The sequence below is a fragment of the Heptranchias perlo genome, chromosome 16 (assembly GCF_035084215.1).
Source record: "Heptranchias perlo isolate sHepPer1 chromosome 16, sHepPer1.hap1, whole genome shotgun sequence".
Classification (NCBI taxonomy): domain Eukaryota; kingdom Metazoa; phylum Chordata; class Chondrichthyes; order Hexanchiformes; family Hexanchidae; genus Heptranchias; species Heptranchias perlo.
Window position 1 is genome coordinate 29,000,701 of NC_090340.1, and position 26,736 is coordinate 29,027,436.

Consider the following 26,736-nt stretch of genomic DNA (forward strand, 5'->3'; position numbering starts at 1 on the left):
GGGCGAGAAAAATTTAGGGTGGGCAGGGCGGCCTCTCTGACCAATTTTCCAATTCTTTCCACCTCTATCCCCTTACAAAGAGGGCAGTTGTATTTTCTTTGTGGCAGAGCCCTGGCCACTCCTCTCTTGCACCCTCCCCCCGCCTCACCTGAACCCAACACATTCTGTCAGGATTCTCTGCCTCCTGGGACAGGTGGGTGCCCATGATGCACTCCTAGTGGTATGGGTGCCTGCCTGGGACACTTTCCCAGGCAGGCACCCATACCAAATTCCAAAAACTTTGGCAGGTTGAGAGCTGAAATCAAAGACCGAGTCTGTGTATTTTGATTTCCCAAAAGCCTTTCATAAAGTGCTGCACAGAAGGCTGCTAAATTAGGTTGCATCCAATGGGATTGGCGGGCAAATTTTAAGCTGGATAGTGAATAGGTTGCATTCGCGTAGGCAGAAGATAGTTATTAATGGTAGCAGCTTTACGTGGGGTCCAGCTACTAGTGGAGTCCTGCAGGGCATGATTAAGACAATTGCTCTTCACAGTCTTTATCAATGATTTGAATGAAGGCATCAGGTGAACAATTCTTAGGTTTGCTGATGACACTAACATGAGTGCGGGAATAAGGACATCAGATGAAATAAGTAGGCAGTAGGCTGATTTAAATACATTGGGGGAATAGGCCCATGTGTGGCAAATGCCCTTCAGTGACATGAACTATGTTTTTCCGAGGTCTCCACAGCTCTTCTACTAAAGTTACGGGAGACGAGCGGGAAAACCCCTGCGGAAATTCACCCCACTCTATGAGGGATTAATGTGAAAAGGGAGAGCCCACATCATTATGCTACTGGAGCCTTAAAGGTTTATGCTAGATCAGGCTGACCTGGTAATGTGTGTAACTACTTGCATTGGGTGTTTGCCAAAGAAAAAAAACATATTTTCAATTGTGCCTAAGTTGCTGGATACCCTCTCTTATCAGTAATTACAGTACTATAAATTATAGGTTTCTTGAATTGCTGAATGTTGATTCAGCTTCCTTGTTATCAACACAACCAAAAAATGTCATGTCATTTTAAGATAATTTTTTTGCAGCAGAAGAGTAAATTAAAGCAGAAACTTATCCAGGTAATTGTGAACAAAGACAGGATTATTTATAATTTCATTTTAATTTCTTACACCGTATGTAGGAAGCAGTTATACATTGTGTTGCATTACAGATAGATTTTACATTGTAAATCATGGACAAACATTGATAATTTGTTTTAACTTCATATTTTGGGATTTCATGGAAAACAACGAGGCTGTTAATTGCAAATTGATGCATTTATAAAAACATGTAAAGCATCTCTAATAAAATTCTGAAACTTTACTTTTTTATAACCTTAAAATTCAAATATAATTGAAAATATTGACAAATGCTCTCATATATTGCTGTACTGGAGTATAAAATATTTGTAGCACATACAACATTGAATCATTGACAGCCTGGGAAAATAGATTTTCGTTTGACTTTAGACTACATTCTTCTGGAACATTTAGGTGGAGCTGGTGTAGATACAGTGAAAGGTCAGCTTCATATTGTGCTCAAATCCTTAACTAAATGATATGATGACATTTTTCTGTTACAGTTAGTACCGATGTTCACTCCTGTTGATTGCACAAGTGCTAGCAGACATTTCTTCCTAAACTGCCACCATGCTGAAACTGTTCTCTAATTCCTAGTTCATGCTGTGACCCAGTGCTATCATTTATCTTTAGCACTTGAATTCACTTGAGTGTATTAGCGAAGTAGCTCCACTAAAGAAGCGCAAATAAGATTTTGGAGTGCCTCTTTAAATTAAATGTGCATGCACACACACGTTGTAGACATAATCTTTCATGTGTAGCTTTTTTCTTAAATTCTCAGGCTTTTTAGAAGTAGAAAGTAATAGGATGAGGAGGTGTTTCTGCAGGGAATTGGGTGATGGTCCACTGCCAGTTTATGCGGCTGGTGTTCTCATGCATCAGATTGGTAACTAATATGAAATCTCTCCTGAGGTAGGTCAGGCTTAGACTGGTACTATTTTTGAACTTGCAGTTTGGGCAGTTCATAGTGGTGGACAGATGTGGGTTTTGAGATGAATTGTAATTATATGGTAAGATTTTAAATGGAATAAAGGAACAAGAGTGTCTGGAGAAACACAGATCATAGAAGGCACAAGTAGATAAGGCCATAAAAAACACAAATAGAGTCATTCATTTTGTATCTAGAGGCATAGAATACAAAAGCAAGGAAATGATATCGAACTTTTAGAAAACCTTAGTTAGGCCACAGTTGAACTACTCTGTATAGCTTTGAGCACCCATTATAGGAAAAATATAAAAACTTTGAAAAAGGTGCACTATAGGTTCACTAGAACGCTACCAGGAATGGGGCGATTTTAACCTAACCCACCAGACAGGAACGGGGCAGCTGAGCAGTTAAAATGGCAAAGAACAATTTACCGTCCCATTCCTGCCAAAAATCTGGCAACCGCCATTTTAACTTGGGAGCTGACAGGTAGCAAATGCACCTACCGGAAACAGGCAAGTACATTTGCTATTTTGATTAGTGGATTTCCAAGGGACTTCTTAGCTTAAAATTTGCTTCTTTCTGTTTTTTTTCCCCCTTACTTACCCTGAAACAGTGCTATTTTTGCTTCATTCCTTTGGATGGAGTCTTAAATGGCCGACCCCTGATTCTGAAACTATGCCCCCTAGTTCTAGACTCTCCAGCCAGGGGAAACAGCCTCTCAGCATCTACCCTGTCAAGCCCTCTCAGAACCTTAGATGTTTCAATGAGATCATCTGTCATTCTTTTAAATTCCAGAGAGTATGGGCCCATTCTACCCCATCTTTCCTCATAGGACAACCGTCTCATCGCAGGAATCAAGGAGGAATAGTTGGATGAAGAACAGCAGCATCAACAACCAGGGCAAGCAGCGGGTGGGCCTGTTAGAGCAGGTGAGGGGAACTGCTCATAGAAGACATTACCCAGCTCGTAGTTTGTATAGACCAGAGTCAGTTCCTGCGATATTTCTGTGTGCTTACTCAGAAAATCCGTTGCTGATCTATACAGCCTATTGCAGTAGGACCTGCTGGATGAGAGGCCATGTCACCACCGCCTGTAACTTTTTCACCTCAGACTTCTTCCAGGCTGCTACAGGGGACATCACCCACAACTTCCAGTCTGCAGTGCACAGCTGCATCAAGCATGTCACCAATGCCCCCCTTGCCAGAGCAAACCAGTACATTACCTTTCCAATGGGTGTCAACAGCCAGAATGAGAGAGCTCTGTGATTTGCAGCAGTGGCTGGCTTCCCTCGTGTCCAGGGCATAATAGACAGCACGCGTGTAACTATCAGAGCACCAGTAGATGAGACAGGAGTTTTGTTAACAAGAAAGGCTTCCACTCCATCAACACATTGCAGCTAGGGAGGCCATGAATCAGTTGATGGAGCATGGCTTTCAGTAACCTGCTCAATCCCCTTATCTTAAAACTGACGGAAATCCTTCTGCATTAAAAACCCTTGTTACCCCCTTCACCCTACTTCCTTAATTCTGCATTAAAGAACATTGAAACCTTTTATTCAAGCTCCATATCAATGACATTCTGACAATGTAGACTAAGAAGTTGCAATGAAAAGAAACTATAGACCTAAGTCCCACATGTGATAAAGGTGATGATTTTAATTCCAAACACAATATTGTAGTGAATTCCTTAAGAAGGGTTACTAACACTACCAGTCCTATGATATGCTCTCCCTGTGGTTCAGCAGAGCTGGTGGAAGGTTGCTGTTGCTCATGTGGGGACCCTTGAAAGGCTCGTGGCTGACAACTTCAGGGAGCTTGAGACTGAGTGGGCCCAGCTGCAGACTGCAGCATTTCAGCTGGTCCAGCTGGCTTTCTGGCACCGTGGTTTTTACTGGTTGAGGAAGTGGCGAGAAAGCAAACGTGCTGACCTCCTGAGAGCAGGCAACTCGTGCTGCTCCCACTGCGACTCTTATGGAGCTGCAGCTCATCACTTCCACTGATCTGTGGGAGAGCAGACTGCAGAAGATGAGTGAATCCTTGAAAGCCCCTATCTACATGGTGTTAAAACTGGAGAGCCCTGTGGTGAAGGATAGAATACTAGAGCCTGGTCTTTAGTTGTTTCCAAGCCTTTATTCATAGAGATTCCCCTATATACAAACATAACACCCTAGATAAGCTCTTCCATATAAAGAATACAAAAGAGTCCCCAATTGATACCCACCACCTGAATACAATTAATACTCATTGATATAAATCATACAATTAACACATGATCCACCAATCTCTGCACGATGGACATCTATCTCTCCAAGGTGGAGCCCAGAGCCTGCATGGCGGCTGTTAGAGCTTCTACCATTGTGTCATGTTGTGAGAACCTGGCTACAGCGTTCCTAGAGGTGGCCACACTCTCCAAGGTAGACTGCAGTGTGCTGATGCCATGTGAGAGGACACCACACACGCTGGAAGCCGACTTCTCCAACTTTCAGCCATGATGGTGAAACTCCTTGGCAGGCCTTCCAATACATATGTGAAGTAAGCAGTTTTCTTGACAGACCGGGGAAGGGACCTGGCCCACCAGCAAGTTGTCTTCTGGTCTGTCCCTGGCACTAGTACCTGCTGCTACTCATTAGTGCTGGGTGCTTCACCACAGGCAGACCCCTTTCACTCATTCTCTAACCCAGCCGGGGTGTCAGTCTCTTTGCTGGTGCTTGGTTATGATACAGCGCATGATGGTGCCTTCTCAGAAGAATTCTCCTCATTCTTTGGTGACCAGATAAAAGGTGACATTAGAATCATAGAATGGATACAGCACAGAAGGAGGCCATTCGGCCCATCGAGCCTGTGCTGGCTCTTTGTAAGAGCAATCCAGTTGGTCTCATTTCCCCGTAGCCTTGCAAATTTTTTCCCTTCAAGTATTTATCCAATTCCTTTTTGAAAGCCACGATTGAATCTGCTGCTACCACCCTTTCAGGCAGCGCATTTCAGATCTTAACTACTCACTGTGTAAAAAAGCTTTTCCTTATGTCGCCTTTGGTCCTTTTGCCAATCACCTTAAATCTGTGACCTCTAATTCTCGACCCTTCCACCAATGGGAAAAAGTTTCTCTTTATTTACTTTATCTAAATTCTTCATGATTTTGAATACTTCTATCAAATCTCCTCTTAACCTTCTCTGCCCTAAAGAGAACAATGTCAGCTTCTCCAGTCTATTCATGTGACTGAAGTCCCTCATCCCTGGAACCATTCTAGTAAATCTTTTCTGCACCCTCTCTAAGGCCTTCCCATCCTTCCTAAAGTGCAGTGCCCAGAAGTGGACACAATACTCCAGTTGTGGCCAAATTAGTGTTTTATAAAGGTTCAACATAACTTCCTTGCTTTTGTACTCTATGCCTGTATTTATAAAGCTCAGGATCCCATATGCGTTTTTAACCACTTTCTCAATGTGTCCTGCCACCTTCAAGGATTTGTGCACATACACCTCCAGGTCTCTCTGTTCCTCCACCCTCTTTAGAATTGTGCCATTTAGTTTATATTGCCTCTCCTCATTCTTCCTGCCAAAATGTATCACTTTGCACTTCTCTGCATTAAATTTCATCTGCCATGTGTCCACCCATTCCACCAGCTTGTCTATGACCTCTTGAAGTCTATTACTATCCTCTTCACTGTTTACTATACTTGCAAGTTTTGTGTCATCTGCAAATTTTGAAATTGTGCCCTGTACACCCCAGTCCAAGTCATTAATATTTTTCAAAGAAAGCAGTGGTCCCAGCACTGACCCCTGGGGAACACTACTTTATACGTTCCTCCAGTCCGAAAAACAACCGTTCAGCACAGCTCTCTGTTTCCTGTCACTGAGCCAATTTTTTACCCATGCTGCCACTGCCCCTTTTATTCCATGGGTTTCAATTTTGCTGACAAGCCTATTATATAGCACTTTATCAAACGCCTTTTGAAAGTCCATATACACAACATCAACTGCATTGCCCTCATCAACCCTCTCTTACCTTATCAAAAAACTCAATCGAGTTAGTTAAACATAATTTGCCTTTAGCAAATCTGTGTTGGCTTTCCTTTGTTAATCCACACTTGTCCAAGTGACTATTAATTTTGTCTCAGATTATCGTTTCCCCATCCATAGCTTCCCCATCATCGAGATTAAACTGACTGGCCTGTAGTTGCCGGGTTTACCCTTACACCCATTTTGACATTGGCATGAGGGATAGAAAGCAAATTGCCTGCCACCTTCTCTGCTCACAAGTACATTTAAAAAATGGTTAAAAAATTTATACAGACCGCTATGTTTTTTTTTATTCGTTCATGGGATGTGGGCGTCGCTGGCGAGGCCAGCATTTATTGCCCATCCCTAATTGCCCTTGAGAAGGTGGTGGTGAGTGGCTTGCTAGGCCATTTCAGAGGGCAATTAAGAATCAACCACTTTGCTGTGGGTCTGGAGTCACATATAGGCCAGACCGGGTAAGGACGGCAGGTTTCCTTCCCTAAAGGACATTAGTGAACCAGATGGGTTTTTATGACAATCCGATAGTTTCATGGCCATCATTACTGATACTAGTATTTTAATTCCAGATTTTTTTTTATTTAATTAATTGAATTTAATTAATTAATTGAATTTAAATTCGCCAGCTGCCGTGGCGGGATTTGAACTCATGACTCTGGATTTTTAGTCCAGGCCTCTGGATTACTAGCCCAGTAACATAACCACTATGCTACCGTACCCCTGATATGTAAACTTGTAGATAGCTATTTGTAATATTTTAATTGCTAAACTGTTAGATTTTAAATACAGAAACTCAGGACACAAAGAGCGGTTTTGGAGATTCCCTTGAGTTTACATTGAAGTGTCTCCCAACTAATACCATGATTAAACTAGCCTGTGAACACATGCATTTTCATGCTTGCATGAGTTCAAAATTTACAATTTAGCAGGGTTTTTTCTGCCAGGTTCATGCAAGAGTGTTGTCTAGGCCGGAATCACTATGGACTAAATCTGACAATGTAAACAGAGTATTGGATTTGACCGCAGAATGGGACTGACTCTATGAAATCAGTCAGACAGAATGACATACAAACCTTGTAGCATTTCCCAACAGATTAGGAGGTGAAGCACTTACATTCTTCATTCAAGAGGTTCTATCACATATGTTTTTTTTCCAGTGAAAGGCCAAGTTCAAAAACAATTTCACTCCCTTCATTTTACGTCCATGGTTTTTGATTCTTTACAGGTGAAATTCAATTCCTGTTTACAAAGCTCACAAATAAATTAAGTCAGTTGTGATTAAAATTCCATTTCTTGGCTGTTTCTCAACATTTAAAAGTATATTTCACATCCTAAAAAGAATCTTTTACATTAATTTATCTTAAATTTATAACAATCTTTCCATTGAATAAGTTGGTGAAAGCATAAATCCAGATTTATTTAATTCGTTTGACAAAGTGTTTTCTTTACTTATTGGAAACTTAAAAGAAACTAATAATCTATCATGATCATGTGAAATTGCATGCATTTTCATGCTTGCATGAGTTCAAAGTTTACAACTTAGCAGGATTACTTCTGCCAGGTTCATGCAAGAGCATTGTCTTGGCCAGAATCACTATGGACTAAATCTGACAATATAAACAGGGTATTGGATTTGACTGCAGAATGGGACTGACTCTATGAAATCAGTCAGACAGGCATTGGCAGGCAAAACTGTAATCGAACAATGGGCGGACTTTAAAGAGGAGATGGTTCGGGTACAGTCTAGGTACATTCCCACGAGGGAGAAAGGTAGGGCAGCCAAAGCCAGAGCTCCCTGGATGACGAAAGAGATAGAGAGCAAGATGAAGCAGGAAAAAGGAACGTATGACAGATGTCATGTTGATAACACAAGTGAGAACCAGGCAGAATATAGAAAGTTCAGAGGGGAAGTGAAAAAGGAAATAAGAGGGGCAAAGAGAGGATATGAGAATAGACTGATGGCTAACAGAAAAGGGAATCCAAAAGTCTTCTATAAGCATATAAATAGTGAACGGGTAGTAAGAGGAGGGGTGGGGCCGATTCGGAACCAAAAAGGAGATCTATGCATGGAGGCGGAGGGGACGGACGAGGTACTAAACGACTACTTTGCATCTGTCTTTACCTAGGAAGAAGATGCTGCCAGAGTCTCAGTAAAGGAAGATATAGTTGAGATATTGGATGGGCTAAAAATTGAAAAAGAAGAGGTACTAGAAAGACTAGCTGTTCTTAAAGTTGATAAGTTACCCGGTCCGGATGGGCTGCATCCTAGGTTGCTGAGGGAAGTAAGGGTGCAAATTGCAGAGATGCTGGCCATAATCTTCCAATCCTCCTTAGATAAGGGGGTGGTGCCAGAGGACCGGAGAATTGCAAATGTTACACCCTTCTTCATAAAACGGTGTAAGGATAAGCCCGGCAACTATAGGCCAATCAGTTTAACCTCTGTGATGGGGAAGCTATGGATGGGGAAACGATAATCCGAGATAAAATTAATAGTCATTTAGATTAATAAAGGAAAGCCAGCACAGATTTGCTAAAGGCAAATCGCGTTTAACTAACTTGATTGAGTTTTTTGATGAGGTAACATAGAGGGTTGATGAGGGCAATGTGGTTGATGTTGTGTATATGAACTTTCAAAAGGCGTTTGATGAAGTCCTACATAATAGGTTTGACAGCAAAATTGAAACCCATGGAATAAAAGGGGCAGTGGCAGCATGGGTAAAAAATTGGCTAAGTGACAGGAAACAGAGAGTAATGGTGAACGATCGTTTTTCGGACTGGAGGGAGGTAAACAATGGTGTTCCCCAGGGGTCAGTACTAGGACTACTGCTTTCTTTGATATATATTAATGACTTGGATTTGGATGTACAGGGCATAATTTCAAAATTTGCAGATGACACAAAACTTGCAAGTGTAGTAAACAGCGAGGAGGACAGTAATAGACTTCAAAAGTATATAGTCAGGCTGGTGGTACGGGCGGACACATGGGAGATGAAATTTAATGCAGAGAAGTGCAAAGTGATACATTTTGACAGGAAGAATGAGGAGAGGCAATATAAACTAAATGGCACAATTCTAAAGAGGGTGCAAGAACAGAGAGTCCTGAGGGGAACATGTGCACAAATCTTTGAAGGTAGCAGAACAGGTTGAGAAAGTGGTTAAAAACTCATATGGGATCCTGAGCTTTATAAATACAGGCATAGAGTACAAAAGCAAGGAAGTTATGTTGAACCTTTATAAAACACTACTTCGCCACAACTGGAGTATTGTGTCCAATTCTGGGCACCGCACTTTAGGAAGGATGTGAAGGCCTTAGAGAGGGTGCAGAAAAGATTTACTAGAATGGTTCCAGGGATGAGGGACTTCAGTCATATGGATAGACTGGAGAAGCTGACGTTGTTCTCTTTAGGGCAGAGAAGGTTAAGAGGAGATTTGATACAAGTGTTCAAAATCATGAAGAATTTAGATAAAGTAAATAAAGAGAAACTTTTTCCCATTGGTGGAAGGGTCGAGAATTAGAGGTCACAGATTTAAGGTGATTGGCAAAAGAGCCAGAGGCGACATGAGGAAACATTTTTTTACACAGCGTGTAGTTATGATCTGGAATGCTCTGCCTGAAAGGGTGGTGGATGCAGATTCAGTCGTAGTTTTCAAAAAGGAATTGGATAAATACTTGAAGGGAAAAAACTTGCAGGGCTATGGGGAAAGACCGGGGGAATAGGACTAACTGGAATGCTTTTACAAAGAGCCAGCACAGGCTCGATGGGCCGAATGGCCTCCTTCTGTGCTGCAACCATTCTATGTTTCTATGATTTGATGAAATGCTGGTTAGTTGGGGAACTGTACATCCATTAATAGTGAGCGCATGAAGAGAGGAATTAAAATATATGAATAGAAACCATACTGACAAGGTTAATGCATTTATGTCAATTTTTGTTGTATTACACTCTTGTGAAGTGCTTTGGGACATTTTCCTCCATTAAAGGCGTTATATAAATCCAAGTTGTTTCACCTATTCTGAGATAAGAATTTTGCCAGCTATTGTTTACCTTCCCTGTTATCAAGCTTGATCATTAAAAAAGGCCATGTGTTCATAAAAGTGAAATGAGAGCTTCTCCAAACCTGCTGAAATAAATTCTCTCCTGTATGTGGTGGGAAAAATAGTATGAAGAGGAGTCATTTTCAGTCTTGGTGATTGCATTGTTTGATTATGTTTAATACAATAATTAGTGGAACTCTGAATAAAAACTGGCAATGGGAGTATTCTTGACTACATATCACAAGTCTGAGCACATTGAACTATCTAGCAATATATCATCACAGCCAGAAACTCAAAGGTGTTTGTGAATTAATGATGAATAAGTTTCAGGTTTTCTTTATATCCTTTGCTTCATAACTGAATAATGCATGTTTATCTCGTTTTATTGTTGTATAGCTATATTATATACACTAGCAACAAATCAATTTGTTGCTTGTCATTAGTGGGTTCTGGAAGTCATAGTACCTTAGCACAATTACTTGCAAGCCTGTATTTTGTACATGGCAGTAATTCCAGATATAATGGAGCCCAAATTCGTTAGCGTCCCAGACCGGGCGCGATTCCGGTGCCAGAACGGAAAGGACCAAACTACATTTGTCCTTGGGCTTAATCGTCATGATTTAAGGCAAACTACGGGCACCAATTAGGTGCTCCAACGCAGCTTGCCTTTTGGGGCTTAACCAATTTCAGCCGGCACCGAGGACCACTTCTAAGTCCGGGCGGGGGGGGAGTCAATAGGGAGGGCGTGGCAAGGGTGGGTCGGCAGAAACCTGCAGTTTTTTTGTGGAGCCCGGAAGACCTCTCCTGCTCCTTCCACAAAAATCACAATTTTCTGAAGTTAGGGGGCTTTTTTTTAAGTGGCCCCAGTGGTCCCTTTAAGGACCACTGGTTGGGTAGCTCAAGACCTGAAAATACTAGTTGGGCAAATGCAATATATTTGAGGGTGGAAAGATACTGGACATGACCGTTAATGCAAGGACCAGAGATGGTTCAGCTGAAGCACTCTTCAATGAGCTGCTACTGAAAAGCTCTGGTTGCAGGCAGGTATTGGAGCCCTCCTGCTTCCTCGCCTTCCTTTTGTCATCAATGTTGTCTGCCTCACCCACACTGAAGGTCCTCGTCCAATGGTGGTGTCATGCATTGTCCCCGTTGCAAAGCAAAGTTAAGCAGCATGCAGCAAGCCACTATCATAGGGGACACTCTTTATAGGTTATATTATCGGAAGTCACCAGAGCTGTTCAAGCAGTGAAATCGATTTTTGCGGTATCCAAAGGTCCTTTTTCTAAAATCATAATTGCAGTAATATTTTATTGTATTATCAATGGAGCTTTGGTATCCTCAAGTTATGTTGTATATGAGCTAATAATAAAATAAAATACAATTACTCTATAAAAGTATTCTATTTTAAACAGAGTGATAATGACCAAGAAGACATTGAGGATGATCTTCAAAGTGTTACAACTTCATCTGTAACTGTAAGTCTTTTATAACATTTCTTAAATGCTTTTAAATTTATATTCTTGTGGAAATTGAAGTGTCTTTGTTTTAACATGTTGGCCCCAAATGTCCTCAGGAGTTCTGTCGGACTCCTGCCGTAACTCCAGGGGAGGGTCTGATGGAATGTTGCAGAAACAGGCAGGGACGGATATGGTGGGTTCTCACTAACTTTCTGAGTTCTTGGTCAGCTTTGTAAGAGGTGGAACTACTGTCCTCCAAGTTGATACCAGGGGGGTGGGACCAGGGGCAGGGGCTCCCTACACTGGGCCTTACAGAGAAGAGGAGCATATGTTACAATGCTATCTGCATGACACCCTTTCAAATATTGTTACATGAGAATATATTGTGCTACATGGCATGTGCTTCAGTGATTGCCTGTGCCTGAGTAGGGCGAGAAGGAACAACATGACAAGGATAGCACTGGGCCTGAGCTTGGAGTATGCCTTTGACTTAACCATGTCCCACTCCCTCTATGCTTTCCATGTCAATGATTTCCCATATGGCCTCGTCAAAGAAACTCAAGAACCTTCCTACTGTCCATTTATGCTTTTTTGTTATTATATGCTGCCTAGTCCTGCAAGCAAAATAGCAGAGTTGAGAGGCAGGAAGTGACAGAAAACATACAGTGATGCTGTGCATTCTGCAGCCTATCGTGGGTGTGTGTACATGTACATGTACTCATATCCACAATATTGTTTGAAGTATTTTTTGGGTGAAGCCTTTTAAGGATATCAGTTTGGCAAGGGTTACAAGTATAAGTCGTTTTTGCACAGTGTGCCCTACTGCAGAATGGGCATTCATGGTAAACATTCCAATAACTGTAAGGTAGTCAGAATGGAAGGAAATCCTTTGTGGCATGCATACTTTGCCATCTACTTGGTGTAAGGTCATGGTAGTATTATCTTGGCTGATGTTCTGAAGTCTCTTTACATTTTCTGTATCTGTAGCCAGGTTCCCTGTGTGATGGAAACATCAATGACATATACCACCACCTCCATCCATGCACTCTGTGCAGTTTGCCTGTGGGGAAGTGCCAAACAGGGCACCCTTTCTCAACCACACTTCTTCCAGGAGCAATTATACTAATGCATCAGCAAATCAAGGAGCTTATGGTTGTCTTGACTCCATTGTGCCAGTGATTTGTAAGGTGGTGAAGCTTTAAGTCACCAAAAACACCCTCCCCTTGAACTTGGAGCTGCAGGCCTTTTAACCTCTGCAGCAGCATCAGATGTCCCACACCTCCCCCAGCAGTAAGGTCCCAGTGATCGGAATATTACATGCAAGCGCCCACTGTGCATGGAAAATTCAGCAGCGTCAGGTGTGTGCTGTAGCAGGCACAAAAGTTTGCTGTGCAAGGCTCTTGCTTATACTGTGGAATTCTATTGTTGTATTAGAAATTAAGGAATTCTTCCAAACCTAGGCGTAGAAGACACCTACCAGATAGTCTAATAAGAAGGACCGAGAAATAAAAATTCAAGCAATAGTTAACAAAATGCTTTAAAACAAAGTGGGGATTCAGGCTTTGAGAACAATGGGTTTTCTATTTCTACTGTTTCTGAAGTACAGCCTAGGTATACTGCCAGAAAGGGAATCAATCTCTTTAAGCTGGATGGATACATTTGCTGTCTTAACTGAGCCAGTTCTGCTTCACCAAGTGACCTCTTTTGTATTTTTAAAACCAAAATTGTTTCCTTTGACCTTTAGACATTGCATAAGAGTAACTGTGGGAAAATGTGTAACAGTGCACCAAGTGTCATTTTCAGTGCCAGGAATAAGAAGAATTTTTGCATATCGACACTGAGTTGTGAACCATGAAAAGTTATAGCTCTGCCAGTTTCCAGTTTGCTCACAGTATTCCCTTCCGTTTCTGGTTAAAGAAGCTTTTTAACAAAACCCGATCTGTTTAGCCTGGACAGAAAGCCTTAGCTGTCCTTCCTGTGCTACCACAGAGAGAATGAGAAATGAAGGCTGAAGGCCTAGACAGTTTGCAAGGGGGAAATGCACACAAGGTCAGGAAGAAATGAGAACTTGTTCGCTTTGTGCTCCCCGGGTGATATCCAATAACCCTTTCAGCTTTCAAACTGTAAAACACAGATTCATTTGCTCAATTCAGAGAGACAGGAGCAGATTTTGTCAGAAACTTAACTGGAGTTATATATGACAGAGCCTCACATAGTAGAAGAAATACTTTCTTTATCTAAGCAACAGGAGGGCATGAAAATGTAAGCATTTGGCAGAAACAACATAAATTCAGTGTTTTGCTGATCTGACCCAGACCGCGTGGAAGGAATGCACCGTTTTCCTTTGACGGTCTGATTTCCTGACTGACGTTTGAGAAGTTGTCTAGCCTGGCCGCTAAAGAAAGTCTACATCAATTACTTAAAAGGAAACCAGCCTTGTCTCTGAAAACTTGGCAGTAGAAATGGTTATTGTTGAAGTAGAGCTAATGAACTCACTCTTTTTTTTGTATTTTCAAAGACTTAATTATTTGTCTTAAGGTCACAAGACCCTTAAGAACTTAAAACACAGCCTGCTATGGAACTGAAATCTCATTAGACCAGATATATTGCAGCAGGCTCCTCATCGCGTACCAGGAAGCTTTCTTTGCACTTTGCTCCACTTTACAATTTTCCTACAAAAATTCTTCTTAATTATAGTTAGTTACTTTAATATGGAAGTGCCAAAAGCTCGGCCTCACATCTTCCAGCTGACAGATTTGTTTCACAAGTGGGACTGAACTTTATCCCCTAAACCTACACAAGTGCTGCTATATGGTAGAGCGTTTACAACATTCTTTTTAAAGCATTTCTCCACGCTCTGAAAACATAAAGAACATTTGATAATGTTTATCTATGTATTGGTGAACAGACCTGCACAGCAGGTGACTTATAGATATATATTGGTCAAACCCAACATATTTCTGAACATTTTTCTCTCCATGGGGGTAATTGTAACTTTTGGTGACAGTCTAAAATAGGCGATACCGGATCGGCCACCCATTATACACCTCTTCCGAGTTTCCTTTCCATCATTCCTGTTTGCATGGAGTGAGACTGCGTGCAGTTAGAGAATCAATTATCTAAACTTTAATTCTGCTTAGAAATTGAAAAGTTGATGAAACCAAATCAACTTAAGGAACATCTTGTTTATTTTAAAGAGTAAGACCCGTTTTCCTCCCAAGTAAGGCATATATTTATTAATTCATGTTATTGATCTATAAATATATTTTAAAAATAACAACTTGTATTTATAAGGCACATTTAATGTAGGAAAATGTTCCAAAGCACTTCACAGAATCGTAATCAGTCAAAAATTGAAACTGAGACAAAGAAGGAGATATTAAGGTATTAGGACGGGTGACTAAAAGCTTGGCCAAAGAGATGGGTTTAAGGAGGAGAGAGAGATGGACAGGCAGAGGTTTAGGGAGGGAATTCCAGACTTTAGGGCCTAGACGGCTGAAGGCATGGCTGCCAATGGTCGGGTGAAGGGAATGGAGGATGCACAAGAGGCCACAGTTGGAAGAACGCATAGTTCTTAAGGGGGTTGTAAGGATGGAAGATACAGAGATAGAGAGGGGAGAGGCCATGAAGGGAATTGAACATGAGGGTGAGCATTTTAAATTGGAGGCATTGGGGAACTGGGAGCCAATGTAGGTCAGCAAGCACAGGCGTGAAGAGTGAACAGTATTTGGTGTGGGTTAGAATACAAGCAGTAGAGTTTTGGATGAGGTGAAATTTATGGAGGATGGAAAATGTAGGCCAGCCAGGAGAGCATTGGAATAATCGCGTCTGGAGGTGACAAAGGCAGCAGATGGGTTGAGGCAGGGGTGGAGATGGGCATTGATACAGAGGTGGAAGTAAGCGGTCTTTGTGATGGAAAGGTTGTGCGGTTGGTAGCTCAGCTCAGGGTCAGCTAGGACGCCGAGATTCAAAACAGTCTTCTTCAACCTGAGACTGTGGCCAGGGAGGGGGATGGAATCAGAGTTAAGGGTACGGAGCTTGTGGCAGGTGGTAAAGATGATGGCTTCAGTCTTCCCAATGTTTAACTGGAAGAAATTATAGCTCATCCAAGACTGGATGTCGGACAATCAGGCTGACAACACAGAAGCATTGCAGGGGTCGAGAGAAATGGTGGAGAGGTAGAGCTGGGTGTCGTCAGCATATATGTAGAATTTGGCCCCAAGGGCAGTATGTAAATGAGAAGTAGCCGGGGGCCAAGGATAGATCCTTGGGAGACTCCAGAGATAATGGTGCGGGGGCTGGAAGAGAAGCCAATGTTGAAGATGCTCTGACTATAATTGGATAGGTAAGAGTGGAACCAGGCGAGGACAGTCCCACTGAGCTGGACAACAGAGAACAAGTGTTGGAGGAGGATGGTGTGGTCAACCATGTCGAAGGCTGAAGAGAGGTCGGCAAGGCTGAAGAGGGATAATACACCATGGTCACAGTCACAGAGGGTGTCATTTCTGACTTGGATTACGGCTGTTTCAGTGCTGTGGCAGGGGCGGAAACCTAATTAGAGAGATTGAAACATGGAGTTATGGGAAAGATTGACCGAGATTTATGAGGTGGAGATGGGACAGTAGTTTACAAGGACAGAGGGGTTGAGGATGTATTTAAAAAAGCAATCAATATCAAAATGATAATAGTTAGATGGATATTAATCAGGGCTCTTTTTTGAGAAACATTTGGAGCTGTAAATGCACTCATGCCCCCAAGGTGCACTTACCTTCAAAAATTAAATCTTTGCTCCCTGCAGATTTTTCACCAATAACAGGCTTACATTTTCCTAGGTTTGAACTACATACACTCGGGGTCTTGGACGGTGGCGCTAAACAGGTGGTATCACATCAGTCGCCTGTTCTATGCTCCACTTGATATTCAGTTCGAAGGCAATCGCACTGAATAACGGGCCATGAGTATAACAGGCGACCAATGCAATACCATGCGTTTAGCACTACCGCCCAAGACCAATCACTCCCCCTCAGTGTTCACAGGAATTGAAGATAGAAAGAGATTTTGTAAACTCCAACCCCTTTGTATATTTTAAAATGTTATTTTCACTTCAGAGATGCACAAATCATGTTCAATTCAGTGCCGAAAAAATGGCCAAAAAAAGTTGCAAATTGTGGATTTGCCAATAAACATTATCATGAAGGGTGGAAAATGTAGCTCAAAGACAGTAAGCTCTCCTCTCCTATCCTTCTATTGTGTTTGTGGCTGCTCTTTCTCATCCACATTGCATTCTCCATTGCATCCTTCAATTGGGAAAAAAAAACAAGGTGAGAACCTACAAGGGGTGCAAGGGTGCTCTATAAGTCTGCAAGAAGGGACTGTCATCATCCTATGATGAGGATAAAGGATGAGGCACCCAGTATAACATTTCTCTTATCATTTGTTGGTTTCATGGTATATGGAAACAAAATCATTTGAAGAACAAGGACTGCTTCAGCTATAGTGAGTAATTTGCTGCATTTTCACAGTCTGAGACCTCATTTATGGTTTCAATAGTTATGACCCTTGGCTCCTGGATTCACAACAAGCACCTGAATACTTTCTCACTGTACACGTTTCACTATATTGAACATAATTTTCTGTATTAATTCAATGCACAGTCAGTATTTTATTTCATTTTATCTGATGCCTTTGCAGTATAGATCACAAATTAGCAATACAATAAGCTGTGAACACTTTTTATATGAGGATAATGAAATAAGTATAACTTCTTCATCTCTACAGTTTCAAGATTGTATCTAGGCCACAAGTACAGTTTTTTCAATATACTTTTATGTTTTTATATTTTTCTTCCCAATGTCATCCATTCACACGACAACTTACATTTATAAGAGTGCCTTTAACATTAAAAAAATCTCAAGCTGCCTCCTAACCAGGCATAAGGAAAATGGATGCCACCCCAGGAAGGGCAGAGATTAAGAGGGTGACTGAAAGCTTTGGATTTTGAGGAGGTTTTTCAATGGTGGAGATAGAGACAGAAAAACTTAAGGATGGACTGCCGGAGAGTTAGGCCAAGTGGGTTGAAGGCTTTGCCACTCATGGTGAGCAAAGAGAGGGGGGATATACTTCAGGGAATGGAGCATTCATGAGGGGATAAGGGCTAAAGAAGTTTGCAGAGAGAAAGTAGGGCACAGCTATGGTGACATGGTGGAGGGAGGCTTATAGATGAAGACAAGAAATTTGAATTTAATGTATTGGAAAACAGGGAGCCAATGTGGAATAGCAAGAATGGGTCATGAGTAAGCAAGACTTAGCATGGGACAGGATGAGTCAGTAGCATTTTACAGATTGATCTGTACCAGAGATAGACAAATGCTCACGACCTTTTCCAAGGCTATCATCAATGTCAATACGTGATCAGTGAACAGTAGTTGAGATTCAAAGGTGTATCTGCTAGTTTTTCCTTGCTGCTCCCAGTAAAGTGCCTGATTTCCACATGGCATCCCTCCGGCAGCCCAGAAGACAAAAGTGAATGCTTTTCAGTATCTTATCCAATGTAACTAGTAGCAATACATAATTTTATTTGCATATGAGAAGAATGGATGCAGATCGCACTTGGATCCAAAATACTTTTGATTTAATTTTTAATTTGTGTTTTTGCTCCTATATTTTTTCTAAATTGACTGCATGATGGAAGTTGTAAACTAGTTTAACTATGCCCTTTTTATTTCTTTACAAATGTAGCTTTTGCTTATTTTTAAGTCCTTACCATGTACATGCTTTTCACTTCCAGACTTTTTGTATTGATCAAAGGTGTGAAATTTCTAATTATTGAAGCCAAAGACACACAGTTTCAGTGCTGAAGAATAAAGAATGCGACAACTGACAGAATTTAAATGCCTAATAAATAAATAGAAGGTTTACAATATGCAGCTGTTGTCAACGTGAAGTATTTTGTATACTAGAAAGAATGTAAGAAACATAGCCAAACAATATAGCCACAGTCGGTTAAAGGGCTGTCTAGTCTCTATGGATTCTTCATGCTGCTCATTGTCTGAGATTACTTTTTTCCTCAGATTCATTTGCATTTGAGGGACAAAGACCTTCTGTTAGAGACCCATAGCAGCTCTTCACATTTTATCTTTCAAGGAACATTGGTATCCATAGGGTGGGTAGTTTTCATTACCTCACTCCTTGGGAGTCTACAGGAACCAATACAAATCTCCCTTTTAACACAACTAACAACACAAAAGTAGTGTTTTCTCTAAGAATAAAGCTGATGGTTTGAAAAGCTGTCTCAAGAATAGAAGCCTTTACTGTGAAGGGTTGGGGAAAGGAAGGATGCACAGGATGGTCAGATTGCTTACACAAACAAGATTGTTAGGGGGTCTATTCAGATTGCCTGTTCCTTAGTTTATACTGTAAGGAAGTTGTGACTTCTGGAATGACAACAGAGGATTCCCAGCTTCCGATGCCCGCTTGTGTTATATGTCTGAATTATGTATGTGACTTTTATCAACACTCAGCAACAAGCTGTGTGCTAAGCATATCTTGTACCTGGTAATCTATTAAGCAGCAAATACATTTAACTTTTACCACTTGTGAATGGACAGAATTAGTTGTTTGCTCATTAAGTAGCTTTATTGTGATCGCTTGAAATGTGAAATCAGGTTTTGTTTTCCCTGCTGATGGGCTTTAGCATCAAAAATATCATAATTGCTATGTGCAAGTTACACTATATGATTTTAAACCCCAAGAATGGGTGGGTTGGAGGCGGGTGGGAGTTGAAAATAGTTGTTTTTGGGTCGCCACTGTAATCCGGCTTTATTTCCGGGTTTAACGTCGGCGCGTAAAAGTACAGGCTTCCCACCGGGAATGCAAAGTCCGAAAATTTTGCGGTTGAGACCCAAATAAATAACTATTTTCAACTCCCACCCGGCCCCAACCCACCCATCCTCTGGGTTTAAAATCACCCCCTACAAGACAGTAAATCAAACTAGTGTCTACTGGTGGTCCGGAATACTTTTAAACTGCATGTGGATACCTCTTGAAATCTTGAACTCACACCATAAAAGAGATGACCACTGAGATGCTATTTAAGTATCAAATTGCAGTCAGTTTTACTTGTGTGCATTGTACATTTCCATTACTGTCTTACTCTTGGAATCCACTGTTATTTGGGAACTCTCCCAATGGAGAAAAACACTGCTTATCGTGCTTTTAAAGGTAGTTTCTAATCTCTATCAGCAGACCTTCCAACCTGAGAAAAACTTTATCAGGGTAAACACCCAGCCAATTGTCGAAGCTATGAGGTATAACCAAATTTCCTGATAATTCAGGGGTAGCTTTAGGGCCCCAGAAGCTTCGAGTTGTCAAAATCCTTCATTTTTTTTCTGTTTGATGCAAATTATAGCAGTAAGCTAAGTAATACGTGTATGTATATTAAAAATAAATGTGAGTCGAGTGTTCAGAAATAAGGTTTATTAGTGATTTTAATGAACGTATTGATGATCCCTGTTAGACGATACTGCGCTGCTAAGTTCTTATGATGTCACCTGTAAACAGGCAAGAACTTTGACACTCACACAGCATGAAGCTACTTAAATCAGGGCCTCATTTACAGGACCCCGCTGCCTGCAAAATGGCTCTAATGGCATTATCCCCAGGCCTGAGGGGTGAGCTGAATAACAAAACCCAAAAGGCTCTCTTATGTGGAAAAATAAAGCTAATCTCTGATAGTATAACCTAATCTCCTCTTGATCTGCTCTCAAGCACCTCTGAAGTTGAGCAAAAAACACAGCAGAAAACTATGTTTGTAGATCTGCAGTGCAATGTGTGTAATCATTTCTAGGAGAAAAGAGTTGTTTTAAATCTTTGCACACTGTCATTACCATCGATTGCACAACATTTCTAAACGACTTGGCTCACTGTGAAAAGTAAACCTTTATAATTCTATGCGACAACTCGCACAGCAGAGAGAATTCCTTCCTGGGTCCAGTTTCATTGTTCTAACCTAATTCAAGAATATTAAATCATCAGTAGGTGGATTTCAAACATGTTTTACATTGAAAGATATAGATGGTTTATTTCATTAGTAATTATATATAATTTATCAAGGCTTATACAATCTTGCATGTTAACATCAAAACACACATTTTTAAAAGCCAGATTTGCTTGCAGTTATCCACAGCACTTCTTATGACCCCAGCAATAAAATTTTATTGAGTATCCACCTGACCTCAAATTGGAAATTTATGTTGGAACCAACCTAACCAACTATTATGGTTCTCAACTGTTGTTAATTTTACATTTGACTAATAAAACACAGCAGGAGCTACAGTAGTTCCCTGTAATAGACAGTTTTAAAACAGATTGTTTTGGGCTAATTTCTGGACTTACTAGTCCCATTTTTGTGAAGCAAACATAAAAAACTCTAGTTGGCAGTTGCATGAGTGTAATTTCTTTTATGTGTTTTTACTGTTTTGCTAAAAGCAGAAAAATACGTCTTTTTATTAAGCTAAGAAGTGCTGTACACTGAGACAATTGTACACTAGGGGAATGCTGGATAAAAGTCAAGAGAAGAAAATAGTACAAGGAAGGTGGAAAAGATTCCATTTTATGTTCTCTTGAAACATTGTATAATTAATGTGTGCTCATTTCCCATAAGGTGAAAGCAGAAGAACTTAACCTTTTTTTTCTAATCAAGTAGACATGAAATAAGGAGTGATAAACCATAGCCATTAACTAGTGATTTGGTAATACCTTAAAAAGTCGAAAACTCACATAAATGAAGATTCAAGATCCAAGACAAGCAGCCTTTTTAGAAGAACAGAAATTAAACTATCTTTCGGCAAGAGCAAATTGATGTCAATTTTTTGATCAGTTGATTGTCGGTCTTATTCTAATAAAAAAGAATAGCAATCTATGTGCATAAAGGGAAACTTAGCTTCATGAAGTCTGCAAAATTGCAAACTTTGTATTGTATTGTTTCCCTATAAATAGTATTTGTAGCAAAATGTATTGAGACTTCAGAGCAAGTCTACTTACATATATGAATTTAGTTCTGCTGTAAAATCAAAGGTTAAAACATAACATTCAAAATGCAGTAATAGTTTTTCCTTCCTTCAACATAAACCTGAATGAATGTTGCTTTTATCAGAGTTTCTTCATTTGTAATGTACAATGAGCCCTGATTTATGCAATGCTCATAATAATTAGTATCCAGTCAATGACCAGCCACTTTTATTTTTGTATCTGCTCATCCAAAGTTCTCCTGGCATCACTTCTCTGTAGTGTTTTGCAGACATATTTTCATTTACTGGTGTGGTTGACAATAACAACGATTTGTTAAGCACGAGTGAGCTTTCTGCATCTTTTTTGTGGTACAGAATAAAATTTAAAAGCGACAGAGAACATGTCGTAATAGGTACAGAGTAAAATAAAACAACAACTGACAATCCAGAAAAAAGACCTAAAAATTGTAAACTAATTTTTCTCTACCTGCTCAATATTTTTTGACTTGTAAATAACCAGAAACACATATTCATAACAAATTGCCTGAGGATTTTCTTGGCTCAGACAGGATTGATGTGTTTGTGTGCTTAATTTTCATTAACAGTTCTTTATCATTCAACAAATCGAGTACAGGAACAATGATAGCCTTGAGACTTCTCTGGGTTGTTAATGACATAAAATCGCTCACTCAATTTTGTGCGCTTTCTCCTATGAAAACTGATCTCACAGTGAAACGCTGATGAAAAAAGTGACCTTGTAATATAATTCAAAATTCCACTATTTATCATCATTAGTGTGTGAAGGCGTCTTTGGATTCAGTTTCCTGATACTGGGAAGAATGCAGTCAGCATTAAAAAGGGGCGACTATTCAATTTAGAGGAACGCAGATTTGAAGGGAAATGATCCTTAAACGGACGGCAGAATTAATACTGGACTGGGTCACACAGTCCACAGTTGAAAGTTTCCCTACTTGTATTTCTGCACGTGGAGGAGTGTTTGAAAGGAAGACAGGTTTTTTTCGGTTCTTGCCACATATTGTCACCATCAATCATGTTCTGTTTGTTGACCGAGCAACATGTTGTCAGTGTTTATTTCATGGATGTTCTAATGGGGTACAGAACAAAGAGCTCTCCTCCCAGCAGGCATTTGAATTTAACACCTCGCCTATTGAATTGTTGGTTCTCTTGTTTCTTGATGGCAAAATTAGTTCATTAAGCCACACAAAGAAAATCTATGTTCTTAGTTATTCTTTGACTGCATTATGGTATTTTTAGAGTGACTTATATAAACTGTAAAAAAAAATGGATACTTAGTATATTTCATTCATTGCAAGATGCATAGATATTGACTCTTTAGGCAATAGAAAAGCCTTCCTATACCAGCTAGTATCTTCATAGATGTGTTCTCAAGTATCCTTTCATCATATTTATAAAAAAAGCACTTTTAGATGTCAGCATTGCATGCTCCAGATTAGTTCAAATCATCATCACATAACTAGTTCCATTGACTGAGTAGAACATTTCACAAGGGAGTTGGAGAAGCTAAAAAGCGCACATATCCTTTAAAAAAAGGTCTTTGGAAAACATGGTTGATGTAAAGGGAATATGTGTGTGTTCAAGATTTCACAGTCAGAGTCTATGCATTGAAAATAATTGTATCAAACCCTATCAATGAGGAAGTCTTCTGCTCTGAACTGAGAATAAGGCATATAAATCTGTAAAAACTTATCCAAACTTTTATGACCTAAAACTGTCAGCTGCGCTGCAACTGGTTTGAACAGTTTCATAGATGGTGAAATACAAGTGGAAACTGTCACTAATTACACATGTGTAATTTTAATGTTTGTTCCTAAACATGTTTATTTATTACTTTATTGTTTTAAGAGCTCTGGGTTCTTGTAGGATGTGTTATATCAGGTCAAACATCTCCCCTTTCTTAATTTATCAAGCTTTTGATCTCTAGTCAGCTCTATACATTGGCAAGTTGTACCTCTAACAGTATGTTTTAAGGTCGCAAAAGGGCACTATTACATCTCAAAACTTACGGGCATCCTGGTGTTGCATCCCCACATAGCTTTACAGATGTGGTTTTGTGTTCCTGTTAGCCTGCTCTACCTTGCTGTCCATTATATTTTTATAGGTTTGTTCTGCATTCCTTTGAGTCAACCCCTAGGAGATGGAGGCCTGTTAGTTTATTACTTACATATGTCTGAGCCCCTTTACCTCAGCAGGGAAAGACAAAATATGAAGGAGTAACTGTAGATTTGGGACGGTCGACTAATCTTTCTCCACCTTGAACTAATCGACAAGCCTATGTGTTATTGCACTGAATGTTGTTCTGCAGTGCATAGCCAGTGGGGTTTCAATTTGTAGAAGCATAAACAGATACTAAACTAGAAGAAATGGTGCAGTGATTTATTAACAGAGCACAGATCAAATTATCACAGCAGTTCCCTGCTGTCAAACCAACAATTGCCTCCTTATTCCAGTTGCTGCAGAGTTTTTCTATATTATTGTCTGATTTTCTTCTGTGAGACTAAATCATTTGACCTGTGCACCGGATCATTAGAATTAACTTCAACATTTGTTTCCACTCTTTTCTTCCCTCTCCTTTTCCCAACCCTTGACTTTTTCCCTCTTGTAGTTACATTTGTACATTTCTTACAGTTCTTCTGGGACTGATTTATCATCATTTGTGAACATATATGTCTCAAAATCATGGCTTTGATCATGTTGTATTTTATAACTTGTGTCTGTTGTAGGTTTAACCTTCTGTTATGCTGTTTTTAACATTCATCTTCTAAGAAGTGAAAGAATTATTTAGTTGAAAACAATGAAATTCTGTCTTAAAGAAATCTATCATCCTAGACTTCTACCTCTTCATCTGCTGTTATCATTCTTGCAGGAATTCTGTTTACATCTTTTTTTCTTCATTGATCTTTAAGTGGCTTAACTCTTGTCACCTTCCAACTACTCTTAAATCTTTAAACTTCATACTCCCAATCCCAGTCCCTTTTCCAACGCTTACAGCTTGATCCACTGGAACATGATTGGATTCGCTTTGCCGCTATGGGAAACACAGCTGCTTTGACCGACCTTTTGCTCCAGGATCCAGCCCTTGCATCAAAAAAGGTAAGATGTGGAAAATGAAAATTCAATTAGTTGAAGCGTTAGTTTGAAAATTACTCAAAAGTGCTCATAGACAAAGCATTTTAATACTCTTTTAAAAATGTGTAAAATATTAATTGTAAAGAATAATGAAAACACCATCTGAAATGAATAAGCCTTGCAAATATAAAGCAATACATGATGTAGGTGGCAAGATTTTTACATGCATGATATTAATTGGTGAAAATATACTTTCACAGTATGTTGGTATAATATGCATGGCTGCTGATGTGCTAATTCCTGTAATGGCTACTTGTGGCTTTGTTTGTTTCTCATTTACAATATCCAGAGATAAGCAGCAAATCTATTTATCTTAATAAATATGGTTAATGAAGATTATATTGATGAAATAAACCATGCATCACAAACATAGGTTATATAGCTTTTATGTCTTCTATAGTCAAAAGTCAAACTCTAGATGTTTAGGCCCTTCTTTGGTATGAGTCCACGACTCAGATCTGAGAATCTCAGTTCCAAGAAACCTGTATTGAACTTGGGGAGAATCAAAAGCTGCATTTCCATTACAATTTTTTTTTACGTGAGGTTGATGTGCCAACCATATTAGTATCAGATTTGCCCTCATGGCCTGATAATCTGAAAGCACCGGTATTATTTTGCTCTGAAGTTGGTAAGTGCTTTTAAATGGAGTATAATCAGGCCTGAATTGTTACCTCTGAAGTTGAAGTCAAGAAGTATTGGTAGAGAAATACCCATTACGAATTATTCACAACAAAACTGAACTAAAAAAAAACCCTTTTTGCATTCTCCAGCATTAGTTTTCCACCCAAATGAATGATAAAAGAAAATTAAAATTACTTTGAACCATTGTTAAATACAGCCAGAATGCTTATGAAGATACATGAGGAAAATATCATATCATGTGCTTCAAATGTAAACAAGTACATAAAGTAACTGAAAAGTCCCAGTCTGAAGAAAACATAGATTTTTATTATAGGAACACCGTCTTCATGAAAAGAGATTTGAGGAAACAAAAGAGCTGTGTCTCTATTTAATGTAAACAATTTTACAACACCAAGTTATAGTCCAGCAATTTTATTTTAAATTCACAAGCTTTCGGAGGCTTCCTCCTTCGTCAGGTGAACGATGTGAACGATTTTTCACATCGTTCACCTGACGAAGGAGGAAGCCTCCGAAAGCTTGTGAATTTAAAATAAAATTGCTGGACTATAACTTGGTGTTGTAAAATTGTTTACAATTGTCAACCCCAGTCCATCACCGGCATCTCCACATCTATTTAATGTCACACACAAATGATGCACTATGGCTTTTCAATGTGATTTACTATGCTGCTTGTTTGTATACAAATTTTAAAAGAATTTTTCAAACTGTTTTTCATGAAGTCGGTGCCCCTTTAATGTTATAATCAAATGAACAGATAAGGTGTATTTTAAATTAGTGTTTGATGGGGTCTGCAGGTGTAGGGATCACTAAGATATCGTATTCATCCAAATAATTTAGGGGACAGACATTTTGATTGTATTATCTTAAAAAACACTTTGAACATGCCGCTCGGTGCAGCCCACTTGTGCTTTCTCAAATCAGTAAAGACTCTGGTCAGTAGATAAGCGTTTCTGACCACTAAAGGGCAGATGACTGCCTTTCATCTTCCATTTCAATGTGTAAGTGCAATGTTTGCTTACCCAAGCCTTGATATCACAAGAGGTTTTTAAAGTCACCCCAATTATTTAGCTTTTACACATAGTATGCAAACAAATTAACTAAAACTGTTGTGAATGTTTAAAAACTATCTTGAAGTAACATATTTTGCCGCACACACTTGACCTTTATGTATTAAGTAGCATAATAGTTAACACCAATAAATGTCAATTACTAACTAGATAAATGAGGGATCATGCACTCTAGACATTTTGGGTTTATAACATGCATTATAAATGGGAATATAAGTAACTTTATTCTGTATGATAAGAACTAAATAAATAGTCTTTGCTTTGAATATTTCTTACACCAAGGAAATTGTAAGAATAATTGAAT

The 26,736-nt window shown here is 39.7% G+C and overlaps 1 protein-coding gene across 1 annotated transcript in view; it reads left to right on the forward strand.

The window, feature by feature from the left end:
• LOC137333419 (uncharacterized) overlaps positions 1-25,576 on the forward strand; it is a 246,778-nt gene extending 221,202 nt beyond the window's left edge. The window contains exons 5-7 of the mRNA XM_067997569.1: positions 11,504-11,566; positions 24,565-24,687; positions 25,562-25,576. Coding sequence (XP_067853670.1) covers positions 11,504-11,566; positions 24,565-24,687; positions 25,562-25,576 — 201 coding nt within the window. The remainder of the gene's footprint in view (positions 1-11,503; positions 11,567-24,564; positions 24,688-25,561) is intronic.
• The last annotated feature ends 1,160 nt before the right edge of the window (positions 25,577-26,736 follow it).